The sequence below is a fragment of the Patagioenas fasciata genome, chromosome 2 (assembly GCF_037038585.1).
Source record: "Patagioenas fasciata isolate bPatFas1 chromosome 2, bPatFas1.hap1, whole genome shotgun sequence".
Taxonomy (NCBI): domain Eukaryota; kingdom Metazoa; phylum Chordata; class Aves; order Columbiformes; family Columbidae; genus Patagioenas; species Patagioenas fasciata.
In genome coordinates this window covers 61,537,669-61,553,348 of record NC_092521.1, presented here as the reverse complement: position 1 = coordinate 61,553,348, position 15,680 = coordinate 61,537,669, and the positions used below count along the sequence as shown (strand labels likewise).

Below are 15,680 nucleotides of genomic sequence, written 5' to 3'. Positions count from 1 at the left end.
CTTCCATGACTGAAGGCAAATTCCACCAAAACAAGTCTACATAGTGAGAGAGATTTTCTAACCCCTGCTATTACCTTAGATTTGTCTTTTGAATAGCTGTTTCAATATTAACCAACTCTGGTGTTTAGTTATTACAGAATCACTAAATGACTGGCCTTAAAAGGGACTTTTGGATGTCATCTTGTTCAACCCTCTGTCCAAGCAGGGTCACCTAGAGCAACTTGCCAGGACCATGTCTAAACAGTTTTTGAATATGGAAAATCTCCAAGGATGGAGACTCTACAACCTCTCTGGGCAACTGTTAGCAGTAATGGTTCACTCTCACAGTGGAAAAGTGTTTCCTGATGTTGACTCGGAACATCATGTGTTTTAGAGAGTGCCCATTGCTTCTGGTTCTGTCAGTGGGTACTACTGAAAAGAACCTGGCTCCATTCTCTTTGAACCCACCATTCAGGTGTTTATATACACCAGTAGAAGCTCCTCTGACCCTTATCTTCTCCAGGCTGAACAGTTCCAACCCTCTCAACCTTTCCTCACATAAGAGATGCCTCAATCCCTTAATCAGCTTCATGACCCTTTGCTGAACTGTCTCCAATAGCTCCATATCGCTTTTTTACTGGGGAGCCAGAACTGGACATGGTACTCCAGGTGTGGCCTCACCAGTGCTGAGTAGAAGGGAAGGATCACTGGCAACAGTCCTCCTTATGTAGCCCAGGATGCTGGCGGACTTATATGCTGCAGGGAAACATTATTGGTTCAATTTCAACTTGGTCTCCACCAAGACCCCCAAATCCTTTTCTGGAAAGCTGCTTTCCAGCTGGGTGGACCCAGCGTATATTGGTGCATAGGGTTGTTCCTCCTCAGGAACATGGTTTCACCAAGGGGAAGTCATGCTTGACCAGCCGCATTGATTTTTATGAGGACATAACAAGATGGATGTAGTCCATGTTGACTTCAGTAAGGCATTTGAAACAGTCTCCCACATCATCCTTACAGCTAAACTGAGGGAGTGCAGTCTGGATGACCGAGTAGTGAGGTGGACTGCAAACTGGCTGAAGGAAAGAAGCCAGAGAGTCGTGGTCAATGGGGCAGAGTCTGGTTGGAGGCTTATATCTAGTGGAGTGCCTCAAGGGTTAGTACTGTGGCCTATATTATATATTCATCAACGATTTGGACAAGGGAATAGAGTATACTATCAGCAAGTTTGCTGATGACACAAAGCTGGGAGGAGTGGCTGACACGCCAGAAGGCTGTGCTGCCATCCAGCGAGACCTGGACAGGCTGGAGAGTTGGGCGGGGAGAAATTAAATGAAATATAACAAGGAAAAGTGTAGAGTACTGCACCTGGGTAGGTTCTCCTTCCTCTCTACTCTGCCATGGTGAGACCACATCTGGAATATTGTGTCCAGTTCTGGGCCCCTCAGTTCAAGAAGGACAGGGAACTGCTGGAGAAAGTCCAACACAGGGCAACAAAGGTGACTAAGGGACTGGAGGATCTCCCTTATGAGGAAAAGCTGAGGGAGCTGGGGCTCTTTAGCTTGAAGAAGAGGAGGCTGACCTCATTAATGTTTACAAATATATGAAGGGTGAGTGTCACAAGGATGGAGCCAGGCTCTTCTTGATGACAACCAACAGTAGGACAAGCAGTAATGGGTTCAAACTGGAACACAAGAGATTCCACTTAAATTTGAGAAGAAACTTCTTCTCAGTAAGGGTAACAGAGCACTGGAACAGGCTGCCCAGGGGAGTTGTGGAGTCTCCTACTATGGAGACATTCAAAACCCTCCTGGACACCTTCCTGTGTAACCTCATCTAGGTGTTCCTGCTCCAGCAGGGAGATTGGACTAGATGATCTTTTGAGGTCCCTTCCAATCCCTAACATTCTGTGATTCTGTGAGGTGAGGATAATTTCATTTTCCCATTCTGGAACTTTATAAAGTTTCTGTCAGTCCATTTCGCCAGCCTGTTGAGGGTCCCCTCGATGGTAGCATGACCCTCTGGTGCGTCAGCCGCTCCGCACAGTTTTGTGTTATCAGCAGACTTGCTGAGGGTACACTCTGCCTCATCATTTTGATAATTAATGAAGATGTTAACCAGGATCTGACCCAGTATGTACCGCTTGGGTATAGAACTCATTACTGGTCTTCAACTAAGTGGACTGCTTATCACCACCATCATGGGCCTTGTCATGCAGCCAGTTTCCAATCCACCTGACTGTCTGTTGATCAATGTCATTTTTTTCCTGGTTAAGGAAATCTACAGATTATCATGATTTTCTCCTTTGGCTGCTACGAAGTTTCTCATTCTTCTTGTTTGTCAGCAACTCTAAATAATGTGACAGATTTTTGCATCTAATAATAAATCGCAAATGTAATTCTGTACTTCACAGAGACTTTTAAAGAAAAGTTTATAGTAATAAACATCTATTATTTGTGGAATAAGATGAAATATATCACCAAAGGAAATTTTCAGATAACCTTTTTTTCTGTTGTTTTTTGTTGGTTTTAAAAGAGAAATTCAGTGTTTCAGGAATGAGCCACAGAACTTCTTTTGGATTCAAGGTCTTACATTTACATAAGCTTTACACATTTTCACATGTCTATGAAAATTCCTAGTTTCCTCTTTACATACCTACTTTCTCCTTCACAGAGATCCCCATTAAAAAAAAAAAAAAAAAAAAAAAGCATTCCCCTCAAGACCTATTACTCCCTGTTTTTCTCTCTCATTATAGGTGATCAATCTTATTTTTTCACAGCAAAATTATCCTGTCTGGGGAGGTTTTCCTAATAGGAACATGATTTTCATCAGGACTATCAGTCTAGCAGAAGATCTAGCCAGACAGGGTTTAGATATCATTAAAAGGGTTCTGACTCAGCCAGACTGATAATAACAATTTGATTGAATTACAGAAGAGCTGCTAAACTATAATCTGTTTAATACTAGGCTATTTAAAAGACAAACATTCTCTGGGTAAATATGCTTAAACATGGTTGTAATTTCAGCATCTCTGATAATACCTTATTTACAGATTGTTGTTTTTATTATAAAGATGTTGATATACTTTTAATATTCAATGAAGTGTATCACCTCAGATGATGTAGATTTCATTTCACTATCACTCTTGAGATGTTGAAAGGTTGTAACAACATCATTTTTCAATATTGAGCAAGGTCTATCATATTTCTAGAATTATAACAGATTGTGCACTTCTATGTGCTTTTGTTCTAAATGTATTGTTAATAAATGAGAACCTTCTTTCAGAATTGAGGGTCAAATTGCATTGTCTAAATTACAGTTCAGCCTGGATTTTTGCTGCTAGCACTCCTTTGTATAAAAATTCCTTCATAAGGGAGAAATCCTGTCTGGACCTGTTTGTCCTTCTTTCCTCCTCTGCATTTTGCTATTGTGGTGGAGTTTTTCAATAGATCAGAGTGATCCTTGCAAACTTGACAAAAGGAAGAAATGTAATGGTTACACTAGACCTACTTTGGATTTTAATTTGAACCAATAATCAAAGTTTCCTTTAAGTATCTTGCTTTTAGCACTAGATATCAACATCTGAGTACATTAACTGAAATATTTAATTACATTTAGTGTTGTTGGTTATCGTGTGTATCTATTGATCTATAAAACTACTTCACAGTTAGTGCTAATTGTCTACTCAATTATATTTATGGCCCCTTAAGTTCATGAGCATTTATTCACAATTTATATTGTGGAACTGTAAGAGATAACTGGGAAGAACAACAGCCTGATTATAAAGGGACAGTTTAAAAAAAAATGATTTTACAACTGCAGCTTTTGAAGTCAACAAATTCTCACTGTTTAGGTTAAAATGGTTGATCTTGCTTATAGAGCACTCGATTTTTTCAGAGTATCATTTTGTTATTATTCTTACTGTTCTGACTTGACTAAGACTAGAGGAGAACAGCAGTTTTGATGTTGGGTCACTTTTTTTTTTTTTTATTTGATACATTTCCTACTTCCAAACACTCTCTTCATTGTTTTATTTCTAGCCTTTTCTACACCAACCCAATCCTGAAGCAATAAGATCAGTTCCGTGAGTGGACTGCATGGCTCAAACTCTGGCTTGTTTTTCCTCTTATGCAATCCTTTTGAGGCCTAGACGTTATGCTCGTAGCTCAGGAGAAGCTTAATGCAGAGTGTTTGTGTAGCAATTTCTATCATTGTTTTCAGAAGACCTGAAAACAGAAAAACAGTTTTCTCCAGAAAAGCAATAAAGTGGATTCCTTTCTTACCTTCTTTTTTTTCTCCTGAAAGTGAGAAAAAATGTGCAGAACCTTCATTTTAGTGGAAAAAAAAAAAAAAAAAAAAAAAAACACAAAAAACAAACAAACAACCACCAACATCAACAAAATAAAACCAGTATATTCTGAAGGGATAATCTTCTCTTGAAACACTTTTCCCTCTTTCACATTTCTGGTTTTGGACAGCAACTTTAAGCAGGGCCAAAGTTTGTGAAATTATGGTTTGTCTGTGCATAACCATCTACTGAAGCATAGGCCTAAGAACAAACTAATTTCATCGATCTGTTATACCTGTATACAGATAAAAGCATGATGCAAAGCATCTCAAATAGTAAATGTCATATTTATCTGATAAAAAATAGCACACGTATTAGACTTTACCTTGTTAGCATAATGAATTCCATGGTGAATCCCTATGGTATTTATTCCAGGAAGATCAAATGGATGGTCTTTTACAAAGAAAGTGTTTCATCCTTGTCAGTAGGGATGGCAGAGTATTCATAGACACAGAATGAAGTTTAGATTTCACTAGTTAAGTTGAGCGCTATAATCATAGTGCAAAATGCATAATAGGCAAAAGGATTCTGAATGGATTTGTAAATATATCCTCTTTCATTAGACTGATGTATTAAAATATCATGTTGTTAGCAGTGAGATGTTCTTGCTTGCTAGTGTATGCAGAAATATTCTTGAACTCACTCTTCTGAAAGAGAGAGACCAAGAAAATCAGAATTTCATAACAGAAAAAAAAAGGAACTTGGTATGATAGTATCAATAATTTATGCATTATCAGTGTGTTTCCACAGATTTGAAATATTTCTAATATCCAAGAAAAATATATATGTAATCACATATATAATATCTATAGGATATTATTACTGAAGTGCATTGTCAAATTTTAGCACATTGACATTACAGCCAAGATATTGAACAAAACTAATTTTCTCTCTCTCAATTTTTAAGATCCGGATTTTAAGGACCTTGGTGTTTTGAAACCATTGCCAGGTTGGTATGTTGTGGGGTTTTGTTTGTTTGGTTGGTTGTTTTTTTAACTTGGAGGCCATTGCACTCTGCTGTAGAAAACATTTTTGTTTGCTGTTCAGGTTTCATTTTTTCTGGTATTTTGTTATTCAGTTTGTGAGTTTGAGATGGGAGGACCTGAAGGAATTGTGGAATCTGTACAAATTGTCAAAGAAGGAAAAGCTTCTGAAACTGAAGCAGTAGACTGCAAGTGGTACATCCGAGCACCACCTCGATCCAAGGTCAGTCGTTCATCTACTGCTGATTTGCCATTTAATTTAAGGCATTGACTTTTCTAATATGTTTTGCATTTCTTAGTACAGTCAGATCTTGTTTAATAACTTTACAGCTTGAACTTCTAAAATATTTTTTTCTTTCTGCTGTGGAAGAGTAATTTGTTACTTTAGCTAAAATAACCTTCTTTATATATAAATAACGATGTGGGCAGAGTTAATCTGCTTTCTGTGCCATAAGTAATTTTCTTAAATTCATCTTTAATTTTACTCATATTTTTAAGGAATCAATGTGTTTTCTCAAGCAAGAGGTAATCTTTCAGCTTCGATTTTTAATATATTTCGAATACCTAATATACATACTACTAAGGGAATGTTGCTGGCTTCCTAAGGTCAACATTGTTTCTCATCTGAGAACTGTGAAAATAGAGCCGAGGTAAATTCACATTCCTCTTCTTGAGACCTTTAATTCCTTTGGTTTAAAGACACAGAAAAAAAATAGTGTTCTCATTCCTCTCCCACCAGAGTCAGCAAGTCATGCCTTTGCAACAAACAGGAGAAGGCTGCAATGAATTTAACAATTATTTTATTGGATTCTCTTTGGGTTCCTCTCTTATCTTAACTTACCAGTTATTATATGGATTAGTTGTTGCTGGCTACACAACCATTTCTCATCTCTTTGCAATCGAAACAACATTGTGCCTTCCACCTACTTTCATTCACTGTGTTAAAAACAACTCCACATTATACTTTTTCTACCTGTCTTCTATTAGACAAGAAAGGTTTTACAAGGCATCCACTAAACTCTGATATCTTTAAACAGATAAGGGATTTTTGTTTTGTGTTTTTGTTTTTGTGCAATCTCAGAGCAGACTGTACTGAATATATCTGACTGTTCCAGCATTTGGTATTGAATAAACAGGAGGAAGGGTCTCCAAAAGAGAAAAAAAAGCCATTAGTATCAGCATTTTTCTGTTGTGAAAGTTTAGAAGAGGAGTTGAAAAGTTGGCTCCTAAAGACTACAGAAACAGTTACATTATTTCCAGGATGTATATATTTTTTTTTTAATTGGATGAATTCAATACTCATAGAGGTTTTCAATTAAGTAAATTAACTTCCCACTTTGCTACATTAAGTAGCTATAGATGTGAAATGACTGGACTGCAGAATGATTATTGCCTATGCTACACGCTGGGGTACTAGTAGAAAGAAAACAGGTAAACACAAAATTAAAATTGTGCTTATTAGAATCAGCACAACTAAATAAGCTAATAAAATCATCCTATTGTCTTAATTTCAGTTTATGCTTGGTTGGTAAATAATGTCATTGTGATATTCTCACCTGATCTAAATGTAAAGTTCTATATGATTCAAAGTCCTGCTAGAAATCCCATATATACTTACCTGTGGGATTTATCCACACTTCAGTCCTGAGGTAGAAATACAAATTGTGTAGCTACATAACCATAAACACATTGTGTAACAGAAGAATGACACACTATCACTGTTAACAGAGGATTGAATATTGTTCAGTTTTTCATGAGCTTCTACACCTGCATTTAGTTTTATTACATTTCAAAAAATATGTACCAGTTGAAGAACATCTGGAAGGGAGAACAATGAGAGAATTCTATAAAATTTGAGGAAAGACTGAAAGTTATCTAATGTAATCTAGAATATTTTTTGAAGGAGCATGATACCTCATGATAAAAGCCTTTCAAAAAGAGAAAGGAATGCTCTGATGTCCATGTCTACAGGGTAAGTCATGGTCCTGCACTCCAAAAGAAAGATTCAAGTTAGATATTAGGGAAAAAAGTTTCAAATAACAGGGAGGGGGATTATGAATGATTAGTTAAGGAAGTTTTCAAGCCTAAATTCATCTTAGAGTGGTAAGTCCAATTTAGCACTTGAACTTTCTTACTGTGTTTTTCACACACACACACACACACATATATGTATATATATACACACACACATGTATTCATACACACACTCACAAACACACACACATACACACATACATATGGTTATGGTATCGCCATACTGGAACAGTTGAAAAATTGTCAGATATAAGGCAGGAATTAGTGGATACAAATTTTAAAACCCTTGTATGAAGTAAGATTTATGGTACGATTGTCTATGGACCTAATTCAGTTGAACTGGGTTTCATTGTCACAGAATAGAATCTCAGAATCATTTGGTTGGAAGAGACCCTCAGGATCATCGAGTCCAACAATAACCTAACCTAACTCTAGCACTAAATCATGTTCCTAAGAACCGCCACTTCCCTGGGCAGCCTGTTCCAATGCCTGGCAACCGTTTCCATGAAGAAATTTTTCCTAATACACGGTCTAATCCTCCTCTGGTAAAACTAGAGACCATTTCCTCTTGTCCTATCACTTGCTACTTGGGAGAAGAGACCAACACCCTCCATGCTACAACCTCCTTTCAGATAGTTGTAGACAGCAACAACGTCTCCCCTCAGCCTTCTTTTCTCCAGGCAAAACAACCCCAGTTCTCCTAACCACTTGTCATCAGACTTGTGCTCCAGGCCCCTCACCAGCTTCATCACCCTCCTCTGCACTCTCTCTAGTACCTCAATGCCTTTCTTATTATGAGTGGCCCAAAACTGAACACAGTATTCAAGGTGGGGCCTCACCAGTGCCAAGTACAATGGCACAATGACTTCTCTAGTCCTGCTGACCACAGTATTCCTCATATAAGCCAGGATGCTGTTGGCCTTTTTGGCCACCTGGGCACACTGCTGGCTCATATTCAGCCAACTGTCAATCAAACCCCCCAGATCCTTTTCTGCCAGGCAGCTTTCCAGCCACTCTTCCCTGAGCCTGTAGCACTGCCTGGGGTTGTTGTGACCCAAGTGGAGGACCCAGTACTTGGCCTTGTTAAACCTCATTACAATTGGCCTCAGCCCTCCAGCAGATTAGCACTCCCACCCAGTTTGGTGTCATCTGCAAACTTACTAAGATGTACTCAATCCTCCCATCCAGATCGTTGATAAAGAGATTAAACAGAACTGTCCCCAGTACTGAGCCCTGGGGAACACCACTTGTGACTGGTCACCAGGTGGATTTGGCTCCATTCACAACCCTTCGGGCCTGGCCATTCAACCAGTTCTTTATCCACCAAAGAGTATACCTATCCAGGCCATGAGCTTCCAGCTTCTCCAGGAGAATGCTGTGGGAAATAGTGTCAAAGGCTTTACTGAAGTCTAAGTACACAACATCCACAGCCTTTCCCTTGTCCACCAGATTGGTCACCTTGTCATAGAAGATCAGATTGGTTAAACAGGACCTGTATTTCATAAGCCCATGTTGACTGGGTCTGATCGCATGGTTTTCTTGAATGTGCGATGTGATGTCACTCACGATGATCTCCTCCATGACCTTGCCAGGCACCGAGATTAGACTGATAGGTCTGTAGTTCCGTGGATCCTCTTTCTGGCTCTTCTTGTAGATGGGCATCATGTTAGCCAACTTCCTGTCAGCTGGGACCTCCCCAGTTAGGTAAGATTGCTGATAGCCAAGATTGCTGTTCGTATTTTACAGTCAGCTTCCTTTGTGCTTATCTAACCTTGAATTAATGACATATTCAGTACAATAATTCAGTGACATCATTCTAATTTATGGCATCTTGCACCTATGAAAGCAGGCTTTCCTGCTAAGAACAGTAAGAACCCAGCAGACGTCTCTAAATCCACATGTTCCTGTACTCTGGGCTGCACAGTTTGTTACTGGGAACTATGCCTAAAAGGTCAGAGTTTCTCAAACAGAGTTTGGGTTAGGTCTTTACACCTTTAGTTTCTTAATTATTCTGTGCCAGAATGTGGGCTGCTTGCAATTTCATTTGGCTTAAGCTCATACAATCTAAACTGTCTGCAGAAGCAAGATGCAAGTCCTTTCCTTTGTTTGCAATTCTAGATTCAAGCCAAGTCTGAGCTCAATATATGAGCAATGAGATCAGTCAGAAAGTATGAGCTTGAGATCTGTAAACCTGAGCTTCAAACTGACAGCCTGGGGGTAACATTGCTTCTATCATCAGCAAGCTGGAATGGGACAGAGAACAGCAAATCTCTTCCATGCACTTGAAACACGGTTATCACTGATTACCTTATAGAACCAAAAGTAAAACGCTGAAAATGCATGCAGAACTGAAACTCTCCAGAAGTGCAGAAGACAGGATAAAGCAGTTTAAACACAACTTCAATCTATATGCAGACCTGAATCCTTAAATTTCATAGAAACTAGTTGCAAAGTGTGTGTTTCTTGTAATTGTTTGAAGTCAGTTCCTTCTGAGTAGATAGCTGTGAATCTCGAGTTCAGAAATACTGATGGGTTCTGCACTTCATATATGAGCAGGCTTCAAACAATAGAGTCCAAAATGGAAAATTAAGTAGAGACTCGATGACCAAACATATCAGCCTACCCAAAACAGTAAAGAGTCGGGGAAATGTCCCTATCCCGAAATTCTTCACTGTAGACCAAAGCACAGATGAACTGGATAAGATTCTTGCACTGGGATTTGAAAAATTTCATCTATATTGTTGGCTACAGTAGTAGATAAGAATTCTGTACTTATGAAGAGAAAACAAGAAAATTAAAAGAATTATAGTATTTTGTCACTTTCTCTTCAGGGTGAAATGTTAGTGGAAAATATCAATGACAAGCATTTTTCTATTTTAGATATGTCAGCAGGGTTTGACAAGTCCCCCGAGGAACACTGGATGTACATTTGTTCTCAGGTAGTGCTCCCTTTAGTGGGTAACTTTCCCAGGAAGGCACCATTGTATTATGCTTTTTCCTTGGGAGGTTTTGTACCGTAAAAAAAAAGACAGCAGACTTTGTTAGCAAAAGTAATAAAACCTTTAAAAAGGTGATGTTCTGATGCTTGGAAAAAACAGAAGGCAGTGCTTATAATCAGAATCTCTGGTTAGCTCAGAAATGAACATCCAGACAACAGACAGAGAAGCATTAATTTGAATCCCATCCAATGGAAGTTATCTGTTCAGGAGGAATGAACAAGAAGTACATTTAAATTGGGCAAATAGTCTAGACACATCACAAGAAATAAAATCAAGTTTTAAGCTACTTAGGCAAAGCGATGCCTAATTTTCCTACCCTGTCTGATCATGCTAGTGGGCAAAGAAGATACCTTTACAGATTATAAGATGCAAGACTTAATAAAAAGCTTAAGAGAATTAAAAAGATTAATTAACAAGTATCTACTTATTATTCCAATGTCCTTAAACCTGAACTGTTTATAAGCAGTGATTTTTGTTTCCAGCAGAGCTGTTGGGGAGCAGTGGGAGAACAATGTGTAGTGCATGGGGCAGGGGCAGGGTGACCACAGGACCAGGATGTGGCTGACAAGGAGAACCAGGTAGGCCCAGCCACAGTGATCAGGGTGCTGTGGTGGTTGGGCTCACCCATGGCAATGGGACCAGCAATAGCTTGAGCTGGGGCGGCAGTTCATCAGCATGAGGCCAGGGAAAGGAGACTTGAGGATGAGCATGGTCCAAAAGCACAAGTGTGACTAGCACACTTGCATATTTACACAGGATAGGTACTGCTACCTAGTGGAGGTTCTAAATCACTTACCACGGTTTTCATGGTGGAGTTTGTATCCACATACCTGATCAGAGAGATGATGCTTTCAGTTCCAAGTGCTTGACTTTCAAATTGAATGTAGTTCAGAGAAAGAATGGGCTGTTGTGCACACATTTCCTAGACAGTTAGGAAGAAACATAGTGAAGCAAATTGCGAAAAAAAACCCCTCACTTTTAAATTACTATGAATCTGTTCCATTCAGGTATAGAAATATAACCCACCTCAGCATTCTGAAACCAAATAATTGTTAGGAAATGCAATTAAAGAAAAGCTACTGATGAAGGTGAATAAACACCTACGAAAGAAAACAGCAGAATCAGGATGTGATATACAATTTTCAGTGTTAAAAAGCAAAAGAGCACCAAGGAGCTGAAAAGCTTTTCAGTCTAGAGCATTTTGCCACTGTACAAGAGAAAAATGAGGTTGACTTGACAGTTAGAATGAATGTCAGTTATTTGGGACTTGCAGAAGTCTGGAGAAACAAATAGGTCAAAGCAAAGAAACCTGAAGAGCTTCACTTGTCCAGAAAAATGCTATTTTGATGTCTGAGCTTGGCTGTGAATCACAGGGTGTTAGAAGAAGAATCATATAAGGTTGTTACCCTTGAGAGACAGTATTCTCCAGATCCCATCAGAGAGGAAAATATGATGTATGGAGTTTTCTGTCTGCACAGCATGGTCTTGGACTGGTAACATGACGCACAAAAATGTAAAACAAAAACAAAACAAAGAAACAAATGAACCAACCAAACAAAAAAAAAACAACCCACAGAGCATGTACTGTTTTTGGGCTGAAGTAATGTTGATTTTATAAAACAAGTTTAGGATCCATGCAACAGAAGAGGCTACTTTAGAAGACAAATTCAACTTTATTAATACTATGTTTTTTAGGCTGGTATGCTTGTTGTCTTTCTGCCTTGAAGGAGATTAATTAGTGTTGCACAATCCGCTTTAAAGAAACCCTGGGCTTCCTAGGCCTAAATACTGGAGGTACCACCTTGAAACTCTTGTTAGTCACATAGAGCTGAACAAGATGCAGAACAAAGCAAACATTTCAACTGGTCACTGAGCAATGGGGAAGGACATAGAATCATTGAACCCAGTCCTGTGCTTACAAGAGAACTGACTGAACCTAGAAACTGAACATGCAAAATCTGGATGTTAGGCCCTGATGAAGAGACAATTTTTGTCTTCCATCTAAATACTTTTGGCAGTTGAATGATGGCTTTTTGTTTATTTGTTTTGTTTTGTGTTGATGCATTATAAAGGACTGAATGTCTGTGCACATATATTAAGTCTGATATGCTGGAATATAGTTTGAATCTTTTCCTGACTGGCCTGATCAATCATGTTGTCAGCCCCAACCTTCCACTATTGATTAAAAAGCAGAACTTATCAAAAGTGATTAACTATGAAGAGATTATAATCTGACCATTTTACTGAGACGATACATTATTCATAGTTTACAACCATTCTTCTTTTTTTTCTAATATAGACAGAGATTTCTGTTGTTTTCAAATTTAAACAAAACCTTGGTAAAATTTATCTAGTATTTCTTTTTTTCATTACTACAATGACAATACAAACCTCAAAGGTGCCAAGACAAATATTTAAAATATAATGTGACCAAGTGTAAACGATATATGCCACAGTTGCAGTGAGGCTTTATCAGTTTTGTTACTAATGGCATTGGTATTTGTGGTGACATCTTGAAGCTCAGTAAAAGCTAATACCTGTGTAATAGCAGCCTGTTTTTCTAAGTAATGTAGAACAAATTATTTGAGTAAAACATCTATTAAAACTTTACAACAAAACTATGATACAACAGTTATGCTGTTTCTTTCAAATAAGATGTTCTCTTCAACTAGAATGTCCTGATTATGACAATATGAATTGTCAGTACCCAAGGAAATGTTATCATTCTAAAAGCTCTTATTGGCATCAATGAAAAATGGCTTCTTGAAGGCCTTTTGGCCTTGGCATTTTAATTTGTGACTTTTTTGTTCACTCGTTTTGTTTTGAGGGAGCAAAGTTTCTTAGGCATTGCTGGTAGAAATAATGACTAAGATTTCAGTAAATGAAATAACCAGAAAAATGGATAATTTTTCTCTCAGTTTCTGCTTAATTTCTTTTACTGAGATCCACATACCAGGGAAAGTAATGAGGATGTTGCCAATGATATCTGAAAACTATGTATCACTAACATTCTGCGTTAGATAACAGTTTGTCATATAATCAGTTTTATTCTTTCCCTGAGGAACTGAATTTATTAGTCATTTTCTTCTGCCAGTGTGGGTCTTACAGCTAGTGACAGGAACAATGGCAAATATATAGTAATAAAACCATAAAAATTGGCAGAGGTGTTCAGATGCAATTAAATTATTCCAGCTCTTTAAAATAAAATCTGATCCAATATCAGGTTGACAGTTTGTGTAATCAGTTTCCAGTTTTTAAAAATGCACCGCAGTCTCAATCCATAGGTCTGATCCAAATAAACTTCAGTAAATGGAAAGATACTGACTGATTTCAATAAGTTTTGGATCAAGTCCCTGTGACTTTATATAAAAGTTCTGGGAATAGTCGTCTCCAAATGAGAATATGAATACCAAACTCCAACTCGCCTCAGAATATCAGGAATTTATTTTCTCTAATTTATGAAACTTCATGCCACTGGAGAAGGTGTCATCTTTCTTCTTACAGATGGACATAGATTTAAAGCCAAATATTTCTTTTCAGTGGTTCCAGTACCTATCAAGTCTATATATATTACGATCTTCACTGAATTTATCATACAGACAAATGAACTGGTATGACTGATAGCAGAATTCAGTCTTGGGAAGAACTGCAGATGTTGGCTTCTTCACTGAAAGACTCAAAGTGAAATGCTGTGTTATTGTTCTCTTGATTCCTTCCCAGCAGTTACAACTACTACTCTAAGAAATATTTTAGTATTTTATAAGGCTAGCCTCACACCAGAAACCAGAGAATGTCAAATGATAAGTGCCTAGAAATAAGACTTTGGCTGTACTGTTATATGAACCAGCTGTTTGAATGGATCAGGAATAATTAATGAATGCTGAAAATTGCTGTGAGATATGATATTTTATAACGACACTGAGGATTAGCACACATTTCTTGTAAGAGTGAAAACGGATATGAATTACATCTCAATACTGAAATGGGATGCCCTATACAAGATATATATCTGCTTATATATATGTATACACACATATATATGTATATATAAATGAATCTACAGAAGGCGGCAGGGCAGAAATAAAGAACAAGTGAGTAAGCATAAGAAGTCCTTCCCCCATTACGTGAAGTATAGCTTTACTATTGTTCTGCAGTCAGAACAAGGTTATTTTTTTCTGGAGTAAGAAAGAGCTTTCCTGAAGAATGTAATAAGACAAAAATATTATATACATACCTGCATTATATCTGTATGGTCTATCATATCTAGACATGTTATATTAGTATATAAATGGTGTATATGTGATAGACATATATGGCATAAAAATAATTATTCATGACAATAATGTGTTGGAAGCCTTTTGTGCGTAACTATGAGACAATTATTTGATGTGCTCTGCTTCCTGCAAAACAGTCACATGTATACAGTGTCGCATATAATCAGCTGCAGAAGGATTTTATTGTATTACCTGTGACAAAGCTGGCAAGCACTGAAGCACCCATCTGAAGCTGGCTGATTCTGTTAGCAGAGGACAGAGAAGCAAGGTGCTTCTTGTTCTAAGTGAGAGATGCACTTGTTCTATGCAGAGATGGACTATGGACTATCTCAGCAGCTTCACAGGAGAGGCTGGGTGCTAGGGTTTCACAGTGCTGGTTATGCTTGTGTTTGAGCAGGAGTGACTGGTCTTTAGGACACAGGATGCAGCTCTCCAGTGTGTCCCAGCTATTGTCAGTTGCTGGGTGTGGGTATCAAGGTTCTGCCTCTTCCATACATCTCTCCCTCATGCATAAGCTAGCACTGGCAGGACAATGGTGTGCCTGTGTCAGCTGGACCCCAGGAGTCACTAATACAAGAGAGTTATCAAATCACAGGGGCGAGAACTAAGAGCTCATATCACATTGCCCACCCCAGTTCTGCATGAATGAGCTTGAGTTACTGACTGGTCCAAAATTCCTGCCTCCCTCTGCTACCTCAATTGCCTTTTCTGCTCATTTTTGCTTGGTTCCAGTTAATTTTTGCACATTTTCATACACTTACTATTAGAGGTTTAACAGTCTTTGGGAAGTAACTGACAGTGAAGGTCAGCCATCTGCCTGGTGGCCATGAAATTTGCTATATAAAAAGAGAAGAGCAGGAGCCACACTGAAGATGAGGTCTTCATCAAGGGCTAAAGTAGTCAGGCATCAGCAAGAGAGAAATATTCTAAATAGCTGGAGAACACCAAGAACAAAGATTTGGAGCTCAAGAAGGAGTAAAGGGTTAGGTGCCTGAGCATCTGTGCAAGGGAGGAAGAGAACAGAGAATGAAAAGGAGACTTGTAGAGGGACATAGCCACTGCAAAA

The 15,680-nt window shown here is 38.3% G+C and overlaps 1 protein-coding gene across 2 annotated transcripts in view; it reads left to right on the top strand.

The window, feature by feature from the left end:
- The window catches only part of NETO1 (neuropilin and tolloid like 1), a 70,029-nt gene that overhangs the window by 35,269 nt on the left and 19,080 nt on the right, over nucleotides 1–15,680 (top strand). The window contains exons 5-6 of one of the 2 annotated variants that reach the window (XM_065831753.2): nucleotides 5,232–5,273; nucleotides 5,403–5,530. In XM_065831753.2, the coding sequence (XP_065687825.2) occupies nucleotides 5,232–5,273; nucleotides 5,403–5,530 (170 nt within the window). The remainder of the gene's footprint in view (nucleotides 1–5,231; nucleotides 5,274–5,402; nucleotides 5,531–15,680) is intronic. The other variant, XM_071804290.1, reaches the window with a different exon arrangement.